An 18,195-nucleotide genomic window follows, 5' to 3' on the forward strand; every position below is an offset into this window, starting at 1 on the left:
TCATGAATGTCAGTTGTCTTAACAGTGATGGTTCTGAATTTTTGTTGACTCTAGTTGTACTGGGGGATCTTAATCTATTCGGAGAAAGGAAATATAATTTCTGTACATTAGGCTGTAAGTCTTAAGGTCTATAACCCAGCGAGTGCTCTGTGTAACCCACCACTCGTATGTCTAGAGGAACTCTTTGTATAAATTTTGTACTTCGTTACATAGCTAAAAATCAGTGGTAGAATGATTCTCAAAAACGTCTATATCGCAATAGGGGTGTATGTGTTTATCTACCTACATGTATAGATGGCGCTCAGTACTATACTGAAAGGAAGTGTTTGGGAAAAGGAACGTGAGAATGTAGCCTGTTCACCTCCTTAGCCTCCTTATTTGCCCATGAAACCCCTCACTCACTCACTTTGACCTAAATTAGGGTTTCTCAAACCCTGCAGTATTGACATCGTAGGTTGGCTAATGCTCTATTGGGGGCTGTCCTGTGCGTTACAGGATGTTGACCAGCATCTTTAGGCTCTACCTACTAAGTACCTCTATACTACCCAGTCATGACAAGCAAAAGTGCCTCCAGGAATGGCCGCATGTTCCCTGGGGGCCAAATTTGCCCAGGTGCAAACCACTGCTCTAAATTAATTTCTGTAGAAAACTTCCCCACTCAAGGGAGACAGCCTAAAGCATGCCTTTTTGTTGTATAAACAGTCCTAGACTTTGCTCAGGTGTGTCAGATGGGGAGACAAATACATGCCTTTTCTTCATTCTCCATTTTAGGAGAGATCAGAGTCAGCACTGTCACCCATCTGTAGGAACTCCTGGTAATACTAAGCCCCATCTGTTGCAAAGGACTTAGGAGAGAAATGGGAAGATGGAGGAATACTAACCTTGAATTTATCCTGTGGCTAAAAAAACAAGGTGTGTGAAATAAGCAAATGTGTTGATTGCCCACAGTTTTCTCAACACTGCTCTGTAGCAGTGTTTTTCAGACATTTTTAGTTGAGATAGTAAAGTCCTCTAGGAAAGCTGAGGTTGGACCAGAAAATCACAGCATACATAATTCTGAAAAGCATTTCTTTGAAGCATTGTGAGAGACTGACCCCATCAGGAAGCTTACAAGTTTATTAAAAATGATCAAAGCAGTGGAACTATCGTTGAGTCATGCTACAAAGGATGTATTCCCTGCAGGGAACTTCTACAACATCCCTCTTCCATACCCTAACAAAACTGCTATCTACCTTCTCGAGTAAATCTCTTTTCTCAAACTCTGGTGCCCAAATAAATGTGGCCTTCTGCCAGGTAATGTGTGATTGCACAAGACAAACAAGGCGTATCTTCACGGGACAGCAGTTTTACTTGATGATAAGTAGAGCAGTTTTATGGTAATACAAGCCTAAGCGTTACAGAGTAAAGGACACATTTTGCATAACGTTTTAAAGATGAAATCAGATTTTTGAGGCAGGCCATTTTATGGAAACATTCCATCAAGAGCAGGAATCGGAGAGTTGGAGAAGCAACGATGAAACACTAAGTGAGCCTGTTCTACCCTGTCGAGTAGCATTACTTGTTACCAACTCTTTTCTTAATACTGAGCCAAAGGCGCCTCTCGTAAATGACCATCTTTATAAATAAACTTTCTGTTATTCCTAGTTAGCAGAAGAGGCAGCTCTGCTCTCAACAGTTGCCTTCCTCAACCTGAACACCCCATGCATTTCAAGCAACAGCTTACAGAGCCACTCTGGGAACTGGTTCCTGTCACATGGTGCATCCCAAAGACCCCAATAATACAGTGTGATGTGACTAGTTTGTGGGTACAGTGGAATAGGAACATTCCATTATCTGGACACTTAATTCTATTCTAAATTTTTTTGAGTTTATTTATTTTGAGAGAGAGAGAACACAAGCAGAAGAGCAGAGAGGAGAGACAGAATCCCAAGCTGGGTCCGCACCATTAGCACAGAGCTGAGGCGGGGCTTGAACTCACAAACCGCAAGATCATGACCTGAGCTGAACTCAAGAGTCCGACGCTCAACTGACAGAGACACCCAGGTGCCCCTGGATACTTCATTCTATTATTGTGGAGATATTCTCTATTTTGCCAGCTTCATCATAATTAGACATCATCAAGTAACAGCCTCAGCTCCCCTTGTCATCAGCTCTCTTTGACTCAGTAGGTTGGCATTTATACTTCCAAACCTAAATATGAGAATTTGTAAGTGCTGGGGCACCTGGGTGGCTCATTCAGTTAAGTGTCCAACTCTTGATTTCAACTCAGGTCATGATCTCACAGTCGTGAGATCGAGCCCCACGTTGGGATCTGCACTGACAGCACAGAGCCTGCTTAGGTTTCTCTCTCTCCCCCTCTGCACCCCCACCTGCTCATGCTCTTTCTCTCTCTCAAAATAAGTAAACTAAAAAAATGTGTAAGTGCCATATTTCCAATTTCAGCCCAGTTTTTCCTCATCAGACTGTATTTATATGTGTCCTTTCAATGTCTTCAGGCATATAGGAAGCACCATGGCGAGTTAAAGGGAGTGAAAGAAAGCAGGTGTAACTAGAACAAAAATAAGGATGGGGAGCAGGATTACTAGGGGCATGGGAGAGGCTAAAGAGATAGGTAGGGGCCAGTCCCCACAGCTGATAAGTCATTATAAGAGAAATGGGAAATCACTACTCATTATCGTTATTATTTTTTTAACAACTTTTTTTTTTTCAACGTTTATTTTTTGGGACAGAGAGAGACAGAGCATGAACGGGGGAGGGACAGAGAGAGAGAGAGAGACACAGAATCGGAAACAGGCTCCAGGCTCTGAGCCATCAGCCCAGAGCCCGACGCGGGGCTCGAACTCACGGACTGCGAGATCGTGACCTGGCTGAAGTCGGACGCTTAACCGACTGCGCCACCCAGGCGCCCCACATTATCGTTATTATTACACATTATCATTACAGAGTGATGACAGAAGAATCGTGTGTAATAATCACTGCCTAGTAAGGTAAGGACAGGAAACGTACTCGGGGTTAGTGATGTGTAGAGGTCACATTAGTGAGTGTGAAGCACTGAGGCAAGAGAGGCTCAACAACTTGGTCCATGAAGTGGATGGGATCAAGAGATACTCAGCAGCTAAAATAGACAGGAGTTGGTGATGCCTTAGATCTGAAGTTTGGGGAGCAGGAAGTGTCAAGGATGATTTCTAGGTTTCTGAGTTGCAATAACTGATGAGTGGAAGTTAACACAAGATAGGGAACACTCAGACATAGCGAACAGAGGGTGATGAGTTCAGTTTGGGTTATGTGGAGACATCTAAATGACTGTCAAGTAGGGCAATTGGAAATACTGGTCTGGAGCTTAGAGGAGAGAGCTAAGCTAGAGATTTGAACCCTCTGCCTGTTTGGGTGGTTATTAGTGCAGGGGGTGAGGATGAGACTGCCTGGGTCCAGCATTTGGAGGGAAAACAGGGCTCAGGGCAGTGCTGTGGAGTTAATGGGCATGTAGTGGAGGATGAGCTTGCAAAAGGAACAGAAGGTATGGATAGGGAGGTAAAAAGAAAATGCTGTGTGTTTCCTCAGAAAACGGAGGGAAAAGAGATTCTGGTGCCCACTGATGCTGTTGAGAAGTCAAGTAAAGCAAGGACAGGAAATGTCCTTTGGGTTAGTGATAAGGGAGGTCACCAGTCACCTTAGAGCTGGATCACTGAGGCAATGAGGGTGGAAACTAGGAAGGACTGAGGAGTGGAGACACAGTATGGAGACATTGATCAGGTTTTTATTTTGCTCTGAAGGGGAGGTCAGGGTCACTGAAGGATGAGTGGGGAAATTGGTAGGGGAAATCCAATTGAGAAAGTTGCTGAGTATACATGAGAAGAGTGATCGTCAGTTTTCTAAGTTACAAGAGAGAATCCAAAGCATAGGTGACAGGATGGACCATACTCTCTTCTTCAGTCAGCACTTACTTAATTGAGCAGCTATTATATCCCAGACTCTGACAGGTGCCAGGGATACCTGCAGTCAACAAGCCAGACACAGTCCGTGGCCATGTGGAGCTTATACTTTAGTGGCAAGAGACTAGCAATAAGTGTGTAAATAAATTAGATAATTTATCTGGTGTTAGCTGCTATATGAAATATTATACAAGGAATGACTAGGGGAGAAAGGTGCTCAGTGCCAGAAATCATATTTTTAAATTGTGGTAAAATACACACAACATAAAATTTACCATCTTAACCATTTTTTTAATGTTTATTTTTGAGAAAGAGAGACAGAGTCCGAGTGGGGGAGGGGCGGAGACAGAGGGAGACTCAGAATCTGAAGCAGCCTCCAGGCTCTGAACTGTCAGCACAGAGCCCCATGCGGGGCTGGAACCCACAAACCGCGAGATCGTGACCTGAGCCCAAGTCGGATGTTTAACTGACTGAGCCACCCGGGTGCCCCTACCATCTTAACCATTTTCAAGTGTACAGTTCAGCAGTGTTAAGTATATTCACATCTTTGTGCAACCATACTCCATAACTTTTTCATCTTGCAAAACTGAACTCTAGCCATTAAACAACTCCCCTTTTTCATTCTCCCCCAAGCCTCTGGCAACTTCTATTTTCTGTATCTAGGAATATGACTACTTTAGATACCAGATATAAATGACATCATAACACTAGTCCTGTTTTTGTGACTAACTTATCTCACTGAGCATAATGTCCTCTTTGAAAACAAGAATAATTTTTTAGCATAGGTACCCTAGTGATACTTTAGTATTTAAACATTCTTTTTTTTTTTTTTTTTTTAATCTGAAACTCAAGTTTATCTGGTCATCTGTATTTTATCTGGCTATCCAAAAGTGAAAAGACAGGGTTGGTCAACAGGAGTTACAGTCTTTTTAAACTCTGACACCTTTCTCCAGTGCTAAGTCTCTAAGTAACAGAGGCCTAAGGAAGGGAGAGGGGAGAAGGTTAAAAGCAAACAAGATGCTAGCAAAAGCAGAGAGAAAAGGTTAATGTGATCAGGACAAAGTGGCACTTCATTAGAGGAGGGCTATAATTGCCTTCTAAGAAGTCAGCGTGCAGGGTCAGAACACAAAGGCCTCAGATGCAGTCATGGGTTCTGGCTTCTGCTATCACTGAGAGTCCTTAGACAAGTTACTTTGTATGAGGCTGTTTTCCTATTTGTTAACTAGGAAAACATTGACCTCCTAGGATTGTAGTGACGTTAGATAAGATAATGTTAAAAGAATCTAGTGTCAAGCCAATATGACCTATTGCTCTTCTGCCCCATACTTTTGCTGCTAAAGCTTCTGCACAGTGAAGGAAAAAATCAGCAAAACTAAAAGGCAACCGATGGAATGGGAGAAGATATTTGCAAATGACATATCAGATAAAGGGTTAGTATCCAAAATCTATGGAGAACTTATCAAACTCAACACCCAAATAACAAATAATCCAGTGAAGAAATGGGCAAAAGGCATGAATAGGCACTTTTCCAAAGAAGAAATCCAGATGGCCAACCAACCCATGAAAAAATGCTCAACGTCACTCATCATCAGGGAAATACAAATCAAAACCACGAGATACCACCTCACACCTGTCAGAATGGCTAACATTAACAACTCAGGCAACAGCATATGTTGGCAAAGATGCAGAGAAAGAGGATCTCTTTTGCACTGTTGGTGGGAATGCAAGCTGGTGCAGCCACTCTGGAAAACAGTATGGAGGTTCCTCAAAAAATTAAAAATAGACCTACCCTATGACCCAGCAATTGCACTACTAGGTATTTACCCAAGGGATACAGGTGTGCTGTTTTGAAGGGGCACATGCTCCCCAATGTTTATACCAGTACTATCAACAATAGTATTTTCCAAAGTATGGAAAGGGCCCACATGTCCATCAATGGATGAACGGATAAAGAAGATGTGGTATATATACAATGAAGTATTACTCGACAATCAAAAAGAATGAAATCTTGCCATTTGCAACTATGTGGAGGGAACTAGAGGGTAAGCGAAATTAGTCAGAGAAAGACAAATACCATATGATTTCACTCACATGAGGACTTTAAGATACAAAACAGATGAATATAAGGGAATCAAAATTGGTGTAAAAACAGAGAGGGGACAAAACATAAGACACTAAAATACAGAGAATAAACAGGGTTGCTGAAGGGGTTGTGGGAGGGGGGATGCGCTAAATGGGTAAGCGGCTTACGGAATCTACTCTGAAACCATTATTGCACCATATGTTAACTAACTAGGATGTAAATTATAAAAAATAAATAGAGAAAAAAATTAAAAATGCCTTGGAAGAGAGGAAAAAAAAAGGGTCAGAGTAAGCCACAACAGCTTTAAAAAGCCTGCTGGTGGCTGAAAATGCCCTTGGCCCTCACGTCTCCTGCAAGACTTGCAGGATCCTAATTAGACTCTTTGCTCCCTAAAATTCTTCCCAGTCTATGGGCAAAATTTCTAACATTTTGGACTTCACTTTGTTGCTTAAGGTTTTGAACCTTGTGGAAAATCAAACCGCATCAGAAAATGTGGCTCTACTACCAGTCCCTTGGTGTTGGGCTGGGAACAGGTTTGGTTCTGGCAGTTGGGCGACTTCGCGAGCAAGATCCTCACTCTTCTGAAAAGCTCCGGGCGCAGCTGGGTGGCCGGGACGCCAGACGGGAAGGGAAGCCGTTCACCCGCCCGCCCAGACCGAGCGGCCCCGCCCCTCCCCGGCGGCCCGGCCCCGCCCCGCCCCTTCCCCGCATCCCCCCCTTTCCTGGCTCTCCCGGCCGCCGCCGGAAGCATGGGCGCGGGCTGGGAGCTGGGGGCTGCGGCGGGGCGCTCGCTGCTGCTGTGCGCCGCGCTGCTGGTCGCGGGCTGCGCGCTGGGCCTGCGCCTGGGCCGCGGGCGGGCGGCGGCGGACCGCGGCGTGCTCGCCTGGCTGTGCTATGACGCCCTGGTGCACTTCGCCCTGGTAAGTGCGGACGCCTCCGCTCTCGGGACCCTCCCCTCCCCGGTAGCGGGAGTTTCCGGTAGAGGACCGGGAGACCCTTTGGCCGCCCCAAGCCCTGGGGCGGGAAGTCTGCGGAGACCCCGAAGGTGCTTGGAGGCCGCGATGCTGCACCACCTCTCGGTTCCCTAGTCCGTAGAAAGCGCATCTTCCCAGGGGGCGCAGCCGTTCCTCTACCAAATTAAAAACAAGCGAACAAAAAATCTCTGAAAATTATTTCTGTACTGTTATGTTAGTTTGATTGTAAGCAGCCCAAAGGCCTTGGCTTTCTTGACTTGTAACCTGCACGTTTGAACTGAAACTAATGGAGAGCGAGAGAGTTTTTGAATGCTCCAAAGAGAGCAAGGAGAGACGAGGAGGCGCACTGCGCAAAGTCCGCGAGCCTGTACCAAAACAAAAAAGCCCGGTGTCCTAAAAGTAATCACCCTGTTTTGGGTAATGACTGTATGCCAGGCACAGCGCTGTGTTTAATATTTCTGATCTTTACAATACCCTGTAACTTATTTATTGACCCTATTTTACAGAGGAGAAAGCAAGCCCTGGGAAGTTAGGTGACTTCACCGTGCCACCCACCTTGAGTTCTGACTTGAGTCTGGCTCCAAAGCTTGCACCCTTTGTATCAAACCGGGCTTTGAGAATTCGTGTCCCTCAAAATTCAAACCACTTTATAAATAGCGAGGAGGTTAGTATTTAAGGGAATTCTATTGAAATGCCCCCTTCCACTATGCACACACTTTTAAGTGTTTTTTTTTTTTAATAACTATGCCAAAATAGCTTTTTTGCAAATTTGACCTTGCTTAAATCTAGGCAGACCTGTGGTTGATGTGAAACCAGAGTCTATAGTATTAAGGAAGGAGAAAGCAAGATCTTTCATAATTATTTAGGTTTCTAAATGTTTATCAATTGGATATGTGCACATACCAGATGTTACTGGAATGCAAAATTCTTTCTTTCCTAATAGTTTACAAGTGGAAATAAGAGACAGCGAATAGTTCCTTCAACTCTTTTGTTTATGGAATTGACTTTTTAAGCTCTCGTTGGACACAGGGTCTCCCAAAGAACAGGGGCAGCAAAACAGGTGGCTAGGCCCGCTTAAAGAAAATGTATTATAACATATTTTAGACGTACAAAAATGTATAATAATACTAAGACATATACCCATATGTCCATCACCTAGTTTAGTAAAATCAAGTCTGCCTTTCAAGCGCAGCCTTTTACAGGTAACACCAGGTACATCTCCATTTGTGGCAACTTGAGGTATATGACCCAATGCATGGAGTCGTTGCTCTGGTTTCCTCCCACCCTCTGTCCTGAAGGAAATGTCCCTCCCACAGCTCTTATTTTACCTGTCCCAACTGCAGAAGAGTCCACTGTATGAATGCACCGTACCTTAGTTTTTTAAAAAGTGCATATTTCCCCCCCCATATTAGAATGACCAATGACATAAAACCACTGTGGGCTATTTTATTGATATTTTATGTCTGTGAAATTGGGATGTATCTTTTTTTTTTTTAATGTTTATTTATTTTTGAGGGAGAGACAGAGTGAGCAGGGGAGGAGCAGAGAAAGAGGGAGACATAGAATTGGAAGCAGGCTCCAGGCTTTGAGCTATCAGCATGGAACCTGACATGGGGCTCGAACTCATGAACTGTGAGATCATGACCTGAGCTGAAGTCGGACGCTTAACCAACTGAGCCACCCAGGTGCCCCAAAATTGGGATGTATCTTATAATTCATGATGAAATACGGTAATTGAACCAGTTCATATTAATGGGTATGTTTCTATTTTGCAATTTACACACAGTTCTTTGACTAGCATCTGTGTATACTTACCTTAGGGATCGGTGAGGGGGGCACTTGGATTAACGTTGAGGCCTGCAAGAAAAACACATGCCCGTATTCTCTTTGGTAGGGAGTTTGCTGCACGAATACCGAGAAATGTGGCAGAGGCTAGGATTGGAAAATAGAGCCTCACGGAGAACTGAAACTACAACTCACTTATTCACACTGGAACCTGAGCTGCCTCTTCTTACGCCTTTAACTTTCTCAGAGGGGAGGAAATGTTTGGATTTGTTGGACACCATCAAATGCAGAGCTCCCGGTTCAACAGTGTTTCAAGCTAAGCGTTCCCAGAGGGCACTTCAGCTCCCCGATGTCCAACTGGACTGTGGTCACCAGGGGCTGCCGCACTGGTCTTCAGTTCAGTTGGTTATGGCCAGGCTGATTTCCCACCAGTGCACCTGGAAGGGGCCATGGCAACATACGTAAAGAAATCGGTGGTCTGGCTCACTGTTTCTCAGAGTTGGCCATGGGCGTGTTGTGCACTGGCGCCTCCTGGTTTTTTCCCCTCATCTGCAATCTAGGTATAGCATTCTAGGCATGGCCAGGGCGTGGAGGAAGGATATGTATGCCTGTGTTTTGGGAAACACATCCTGATTGACTAGAACACAGGGTCTACCTGGGAAAGAAGTAAATTATCCTGATTGATTCCCCCACGTGCCACAGGGCAACACAGTGAGGAGGGCCCGTTGGTACCTGCCCATGCAATGGGTGCATTACCGGTGAGGAACTGCACACTTAGGCTCCCATCTCATATGGAGTTGCTGGTGACCTGCTCCTCCTTCTCTGCGGAGAGTGTTTATCTTTACTCAGAATGTAAACAGATCTCTGGGGAGGAAAGGCAGGGTCTTTATCTTTACCACCCTGGAACATCTTGGGACGGAGAGGTCTCTCCAGGCTTTACTACCTTGGAGTGTCTCCTTATGTAAATATTCTTAAATTGGTGTAAATGCCTGTGCTCAGGGACCTCAGTCAGTGCAGGAATACGAGATATACATGGAGAATGCTCTCCCAGTGCAGTGCATGCTGGGTTGCAAAGGATAGTTGAGGGGCAAGAAGATCAGCTAAAAACAATTGCAGTATTTTAGGAGATAAAAGAGGGCTGAGCTAAGGTGGTATTGGAAGTTAAAATGGGGAGGAGAGATAAATACGAGAGACCTTCCAGGGGAGAATGTTATAGGTCACAGTGACCACTTATACATCAGGGATGGAGATGGTGTTGGAGTTTAGAATCTGGCTAACACGGATAATGTTGACAAGGTTAATGAAGACAGGAAGATCAGATATTAGAACTATGAATCTGGGGTTCCGGTGTGTAGTTGAGGACAAATGGTCAGAAGGCAGTTGAAAACCCAAGACAAGCTGGTGAGATGGATTCAGGGCAGAATGGAGAGAGTTGGACCTTTTTACTGCGTTGGAGGAGACAGCAGGAAGCTCTGGGAGTGAGTGATTTCTGAGGAGAGAATAGAAAGGTGCAAACGCTGAGGAATGAGAGCAGAATCTTTAAGTGTCTAAAAATGTATATATATATTGAATGAGTAGGAAGGGGAGACAGTGGACCAGACCAGTGGACCAGACCAAGAACCAGGATAGTGCTGGGCCCTGGGACCCAAGGGAAGGAATTTCAACATCACTGTTAATTGTTGTAGCACCATTTAAAAAAAAAAAAAATGGTGAGGGCTGAGCCAGAGCCTCTGGGTCCAGTGATTAAGAAGCTATTGGTAGGGGGCACCTGGGTGACACAGTCGGTTAAGGGACTGACTCTCGGTTTCAGCGTGGTCTCATGGTTCTTGAGTTCGGGCCCCGCATTGGGCTCTGTGCTGTTAACGCAGAGCCTGCTTGGGATCCTCTCTCTCCCTCTCTCTCTCTGCCCTTCCCCGGCTCGTTCTCTCTCTCTCTCTCAAAATAAATAAACTTGAAGAAGAAGAAACCATTTGTAGGGGCATCTGGCTGGCTCAGTTGGTGGAGCCTTTGACTTTTTGATTTTAGGTCATGAGTTCAAGCCCTGCATTGGGTGTAAAGTTTACTTAAAAAAAAAAAAAAGTCATTGGTAAAAGTGGTATTGTTTGAGAAGCTAAAGACAAGGGCTTAGCAGGTGGGGTAGCAAAGACGTGGAGGCAGCCTATGAAGACCTCCAAGAGATTTGGTGGGAGGAGGAGGTGGGGGGTGTAGGCAGGGAGCTCAAGAGACATCGAGGGACCAGGCAGGAATCTTAGGTTCTGTCTGAGAGGGGAAGGTCTGGGAGCATCTGTGAGCAAGAACATGGTCGAAGGAAGAGTGAAGGGGCAGAGAAGTGGGCTGTGTAGCACATGCTGTCTGGTGCGGTGCCTGCCTGCGTGAATTAACGCACAGCAGAGCTGAACCTGCCTCAGTCTACCACATGTCCTTGCAACAAACCCGTCTGACTAGTTCCTCCCACGCTTCTGTCACTGAGAGCCTGACCGAGGCTTGTCCATCAGGGTGAGGGGCAGTTGTCACGGAAAACACTGGCTTCAGTTGTCTCCATTCATTCTACCTTAACCCCCAAGAGTCGTTCTTTAACAAGTCCTGAGTCCCAGTGGCTGCTCAAGTCCCTATTAATTTGTGTATTTTGGACATTACCCTTTTCCATTTAGCATCACCATCTGTTCCCACCTTCCACCACAATCACTTCAGCCTCCGACTCTTGGGATTCTAAAAATTTCTTCCTCCTCCTACTTGCTTTATCATTAGGTCTCAAGTTGCCTTTTAGCTCACAGTCTGTTACTGTCTCTGTTTTCCTTTTCCTCTTCGTTGGTTTTGCTCTAAGATAGATACCCTCTCTGGTGAATGCATTTATAGCCTCCGTGCCGTTTGGCAGATCTGGTGAGTCACGGTTGGTCTTGCTGAATATTAGTGGTAAAGCTTTGTGGTGGTTAATTTTCTGTGTCAACCTGGCTGAGCCGTGGCATGGCCAGTTATTCGCCCACGTGTTATCCTGAATGTTCTGCGAGGGTGTTTTGGATAAGATGAACATTTATGGGGCGCCTGGCTGGCTCAGTCAGTAGAGCATGTGACTCTTGATTTCAGGGTCGTGAGTTCAAGCCCTATGTTGGGTGTGGAGCCTACTTTAAAATAAATACATTAATTAAATTAAGTGACATTTAAATTGGTAGACTGAGCAAGGCAGATTGCCCTCCCTAAATGTGAGTGGACCCCATCCACTCAGCTGAAGGTCTGAATACAACAAAAAGGCTGACCTTCCGTAGAAGGAGCTAGAATGCCTCCTGGCTGACTGCCTTTGCACCGGTGCATTGGCCTTTTCCTCCTTCAGTCTCAAACTGACACAGTGGCTTTTCCTGGCTCTCAAGCCTGTATGTAGCCTTTGGACTAAAGCTACATTGTCAGTTCTCCTGGGTCTCAGGCCTCCGGCCTCAGACTAAAACTACATCATCAGCTTTCCTGGGTCTCCAGCTTGCACTCACCCTGTGGGTTATGGCACTTGCCAGCCTTCATAATCCTATAAACCACTTCCTTAGACTCAGTCTCTTCGTGTGTGTGTGTGTCTGTGTGTATGCCCATCCACTGTTCTGTGTCTTGGGAGAACCCTAACACAAGCTTAGAAATGATGCCAAGTTGCAAGTCCAAAGAACAGCACCCATAGTGACCTGCTGGCCTTTTTCAGGGTGTGGGTGCACGGCCCTTGCAGTTCTGCAGACCAGAACTCAGTTTGTTTTCTAACGTCATTGCATAAGACGTGCCACCTAGCAATTGGGACAGATGTCTGTGTAGCCACAGCTCAGAATGAAATCCTATTCTGGTGCTCCTCATGTCCACAAGATTGGAGTCCACCTGGGTGCCCGGTGCTGTGCTGGACACAGAGAGAACGGATGGCCTGTGTCCTCTCAGAACTTCGAGAGCAGCAGAGAATTTTTCCCTAGGTGTTTCATACGGAGAATAACAGTTATTGATGTCACTCTCAGCGTAACCCATGTGAGAAATTTCTTTTGCAGGTAGTGCTGGGAGAAGCTTAGTTTCTCCTTAAAAAATTGGTCTATTGCTGGGGCGCCTGGGTGGCTCAGTCGGTTAAGCGTCTGACTTCGGCTCAGGTCACGATCTCACAGTTCGTGAGTTCGAGCCCCGCGTCGGGCTCTGTGCTGACAGCTCAGAGCCTGGAGCCTGCTTCACATTCCGTGTCTCCCTCTCTCTCTGCCCCTTCCCTGCTCATGCTGTGTCTCTCTCTGTCTCAAAAATAAATAAACATTAAAAAAAAATTTAAAAAAAAATTGGTCTATTGCTTTCTCACAGCAAGAACAATGTTAATGTTTTTCCCCTTTCACTTGGCTGCTCGGAAGCTCAGAACCGCATTAAACTCTATAATAACAAAAGAAGGTCTACATATGTATCTTCTTACTGGCCTCCTGATCTGGATTCTCAGTTTGTTTTTTGGATTTTTTTATGACTGATATTTAAAAACTTTTAAGTACATTTTACCATTTAATTGAATGTCTTTTTGTAATTGACCTAAAATATAAGATGAAGTGTATAAATACTTCAAAAAATTTTAATGCAGCGAAAATTGATTTCCTTTGAAATGGAAGAGATGTTCCTTCTAGGGAAATACCATGTTGATTTTGTTTTTTTCCTTTTGTAACATGAAACACAGTTTGTAACTATTTGGTCTTCCTCTATCCCCAGTACCTGGCGTGGTGCCTGGTTTGTACCAGCCGTTCTGGAGAATTTGTTAATATTCAATGAATGGAAGAATGATTCTATCATTTTAACTTATAGTAGTTATCAGTCACATGTTAAGCCTCAAATAGCTCAAACATCTAAAAGGTTAGAATGTTTTTTCTGCGTCAGTCTTTTTTTTTTTTTTTTTAATTTTTTTTTTTCAACGTTTGTTTATTTTTGGGACAGAGACAGAGCATGAACGGGGGGGGGGGGCAGAGAGAGAGGGAGACACAGAATCGGAAACAGGCCCCAGGCTCTGAGCCATCAGCCCAGAGCCCGACGCGGGGCTCGAACTCACGGACTGCGAGATCGTGACCTGGCTGAAGTCGGACGCTTAACCGACTGCGCCACCCAGGCGCCCCTAGTCTTTTTAAAACAAAATTGGCGTAAATCGTTTTTTAAATTATTGTATTTTATTTTTATAAGGAGAGAGAGAGAGTGCACACAAGAGTGATGAGAGAGAGAGGGAGGGAGAGAGAAAGAATTCCAAACAGGCTCCACGCCTAGCACGGAGCCCGATTCAGAGCTCAGTCCCACAAACCATGAGATTCATGACCTGAGCTGAAGTCAAGAGTCAGATACTTAATCAACTGAGCCACCTGGCGCCCATTTTTTATAAATTTATTATTTTATTTTATTTTATTTTATTTTATTTTATTTTATTTTATTTTATTTTATTTTATTTTATTTTTAGAGAGAGAACGAGAGTGGTAGAGGGAACATTACTTTAAGTTGTGTATTCCCAGGATCGTTGCAAAACATATAACATTTACATATCCAAAAGGAAGAAGGTAAAACTAGCCGGAGATAATTACGGTTAGTATTCTTAAGAATAGTCTTCCAGAATTTATATGAAAATATATATCCAGATAAATGTTTTTCAGAGTTCTTTTTTATAAAAATGGGGTCATACTAATCATTCTCTGCTGCTTTTTTCACTTAACTGTGTTCAGTGACCATCCATATCACTATCTCTTGAACTGCCTCATAATTTTATTTATTTTTTTTTAAATTTTTTTTCAACATTTTTTATTTATTTTTGGGACAGAGAGAGACAGAGCATGAACGGGGGAGGGGCAGAGAGAGAGGGAGACACAGAATCGGAAACAGGCTCCAGGCTCTGAGCCATCAGCCCAGAGCCTGACGCGGGGCTCGAACTCACGGACCGCGAGATCGTGACCTGGCTGAAGTCGGACGCTTAACCGACTGCGCCACCCAGGCGCCCCTAAAGGAAAAGAGTTTTTAAGAACTCCAGAAAGATAGTGACCATTTATATTCCCATCAGCAACTTTCTCACACCTGGGCCAGTGCTAGGTGTCATTATTGAATCAGATACCTCTTTTGCCCTGGCTCAAGTCGGTTCTTGGTCTCATTTCACCCTCGACAAAATGTTCTGTCCAGCCACCACCATGGCAGCCAACTCTAACTTTGACTTCATTCGCCTCCCGGAGCAGGCAGCACCTGCTCTCGCCTCCTGCCCCAGGCCCCTTGGACGCAGCTGAGGTGTGAGATCCTTGAGACCCACTCACCTTCCACACACCTGCCATGGAATGAACCTTTGGCAGTGACATTTGGGAGCCCCGGGATCAATTCTTCCTCCCTTCCCCAGAGAAGGACTCCCTAGAGAAGCAGTAGTTCATACAGTCTCTGGAAAAATTCAACATTGAGACAGCTAGCCTGTTACTGAGTGCTGCTACTAAGTTACTAAGCTCAGTAATGCTGCCTCAGACCTGGTTTGTCCTTCTCTGTCTCGTTTCCCACCCCCCACCTGCTTCCACCTTCCAGTCTCCCTGGGAGAACAATTCCCATAAAAGTAGTGGAACACAGTATAATGCTTTCCAGGGGACCAAAGCCAAGATATCCCTTCTCTCTTTTTTTTAAGTAATCTCTTCACCCTATGTGGGGCTCAAACTCATGGCCCCATGATCAAGAGTTATGTGCTCTACTGACTAAGCCAGCCAGGTGCCCTGATACCCTTTTTCTTAACAGTTGTGTACTGTTCCTTAGCATGGATAATTGAACCGACTGTGCAACCTCAGGTTATGTCTAATTGCTTTTGCCACTAAAACCAGCCAAAAATCTATAATAAATTCCTAGAGCAGGTATCTTTACTTCTGTAGGATGTTTAATAGAACTGAAAACAATCAAAATAAATTGAATTGGCAAGCTCGCATCTTGTCCAGCAGTTGGAAATTCAACCTCAGTTCGTGGGGGTTTTCCTTTTTTTGTAGGGTCTCATGAGATCCCAGGAGACTTACGTGATTCCCAGAAGAAAAGGAGTGTGTAACCTTTGCTCCATCCTGATCACAGCTGATACCCTCACTGACGGAGCCCCATGCTTCCTAGAAGGCCAGCAAGCCTGCTGTTCTGTGCCAGGCTTAAAATAAGAATTTGAGGCTTAGATCCGTAGAGTCCACCTCCTAATAGCCTGTTTTTCTGTAGGGCTCATCTTTCCTTATTGATCTGAAAGGGATGTCACATGATAGTACAGATGATGTCACTCACATTTCCTTATGCACGCTCTTCTGTTTGGCCGAGAAGGTGTCTCAGCTGCGTTTGTTGACTAATCCATCCTTTTCCCACGTATTATGCGTAGATAAATTGGGAGATTTTTAAAATGTGGTTACGGAGGCGACTGGGTGGCTCAGTTGGTTAAGCATCTGACTCTTGATTTCTGCTTAGATCGTGATCCTAGGGTCATGGATCAAGCCCCATGTCAGGCTCCATGCTGAGTGTGGAGCCTGCTTAAGATATTCTCTCTCTCTCTCTCTCTCTCTCTCTCTCTCTCTCTCTCTCTCCCCCTCCCTCCCTCTCTCTCCCCCTCTCTGTCTCTCTCTATCTCTCTCTCTCTCTCAGATAAAAAAAATAAGAAGAAAATAAAAAATAAAATTTGGTTGTTTTATGAATATTTTAGTTTCTGTTCTGTCTATACAGTTTCTATTACTTTAGCCTTATCCTGAATTTTATTTTATTTTTTTAAGTTTACTTATTTATAATCTTTATACCCAATGTGGGGCTCAAATTCACTACCCTGAGATCAGGAGTCCCATGCCCTACCAACTGCACTAACCAGGCACCCCAAAGGATAATCTCTTTTTTCCCTTTTTTTATTGAAAAAAAAATGTTTTAGTGTTTTTCTTTATTTTTGAGAGAGAGAGAGAGACTGAGCGTGAGCAGGGGAGGGGCAGAGAGAGAGAGGGAGACACAGAATCCGAAGCAGGCTCCAGGCTCCGAGCTGTCAGCACAGAGCCATTAGCACAGAGCCCGATGCAGGGCTCGAACTCAGAAACCGCGAGATCATGACCTGAGCCAAAGTCGGACACTTAACGGACTGAGCCACCCAAGCATCCCTTCTTATTTTTTTAAGTAGGCTTCATGCCCAATATGGGGCTCGAACTCGTGACCCCAAGATCAGGAGGCATACTCTGCCGACTGAGCCAGCCAGGTGCCTTCCTTATAGTGAACTTTAATATCTATCTGACAAAGCAAACTTCTTACCACTCATTTTTAAACACTTTAAAATGAATTCTTCCACATGAATTTCAGATGAATTTGCCAGGTTCTGAAACTTGGTATTTTGGTTTGGGATTTTCTTTCTTTCTTTTTCTTTTTTTTTCAGTATATGAAATTTATTGTCAGATTGGTTTCCATACAACACCCAGTGCTCATCCCAAAAGGTGCCCTCCTCAATACCCATCACCCACCCTCCCCTCCCTCCCACCCCCCATCAACCCTCAGTTTGTTCTCAGTTTTTAACAGTCTCTTATGCTTTGGCTCTCTCCCACTCTAACCTCTTTTTTTTTTTTTTTTCCTTCCCCTCCCCCATGGGTTCCTGTTAAGTTTCTCAGGATCCACATAAGAGTGAAACCATATGGTATCTGTCTTTCTCTGTATGGCTTATTTCACTTAGCATTACACTCTCCAGTTCCATCCACGTTGCTACAAAGGGCCATATTTCATTCTTTCTCATTGCCACGTAGTACTCCATTGTGTATATAAACCACAATTTCTTTATCCATTCATCAGTTGATGGACATTTAGGCTCTTTCCACAATTTGGCCATTGTTGAGAGTGCTGCTATAAACATTGGGGTACAAGTGCCTCTATGCGTCAGTACTCCTGTATCCCTTGGGTAAATTCCTAGCAGTGCTATTGCTGGGTCATAGGGTAGATCTATTTTTAATTTTCTGAGGAACCTCCACACTGTTTTCCAGAGTGGCTGCACCAATTTGCATTCGGTTTGGGATTTCCTTAAACCCATACATTAATTTGAGATTAAGTGATGTCTTTACAATACTGAGTCTCTTCTAAGAACTAAGTGTATCTCAATTTATTTAAATCTTTGGTTACAGTCTCTTAAAATTCTTTTTATTTTTTATTTTTTATTTTTTTTATTTTAGAGAGAGCACAATCAGGGGAGGGACAGAGAGAGAGAGAGGGAGGGAGAGAGAATCCCAAGCAGACTCCATGCTCTCTGAGGAGCCCCCACATGGGTCTTGATCTCATGATCCTGGGATCATGACCTGAGCCGAAATCAAGAGTCAGATGCTCAACCAACTGAGGCACCCCATCTTAAAATTTGCTTCTAGGGGTTTCTGGGTACCTCATTCAGTTAAGCGTCTGACTTCAGTACAGGTCATGATCTCATGGTTTGTAAGATTGAGCCCCGCATTGGGCTCTCCACTAACGGTGT

The 18,195-nt window shown here is 44.5% G+C and overlaps 1 protein-coding gene across 1 annotated transcript in view; it reads left to right on the forward strand.

Moving 5' to 3' along the window:
• Positions 1-6,749: 6,749 nt before the first annotated feature.
• EBPL (EBP like) overlaps positions 6,750-18,195 on the forward strand; it is a 33,564-nt gene continuing 22,118 nt past the window's right edge. Inside the window, exon 1 of the mRNA XM_030310200.1 lies at positions 6,750-6,935. Coding sequence (XP_030166060.1) covers positions 6,765-6,935 — 171 coding nt within the window. The 5' untranslated portion in view covers positions 6,750-6,764. The remainder of the gene's footprint in view (positions 6,936-18,195) is intronic.

This window comes from Lynx canadensis, chromosome A1, assembly GCF_007474595.2.
Source record: "Lynx canadensis isolate LIC74 chromosome A1, mLynCan4.pri.v2, whole genome shotgun sequence".
NCBI classification, from domain to species: Eukaryota; Metazoa; Chordata; class Mammalia; order Carnivora; family Felidae; genus Lynx; species Lynx canadensis.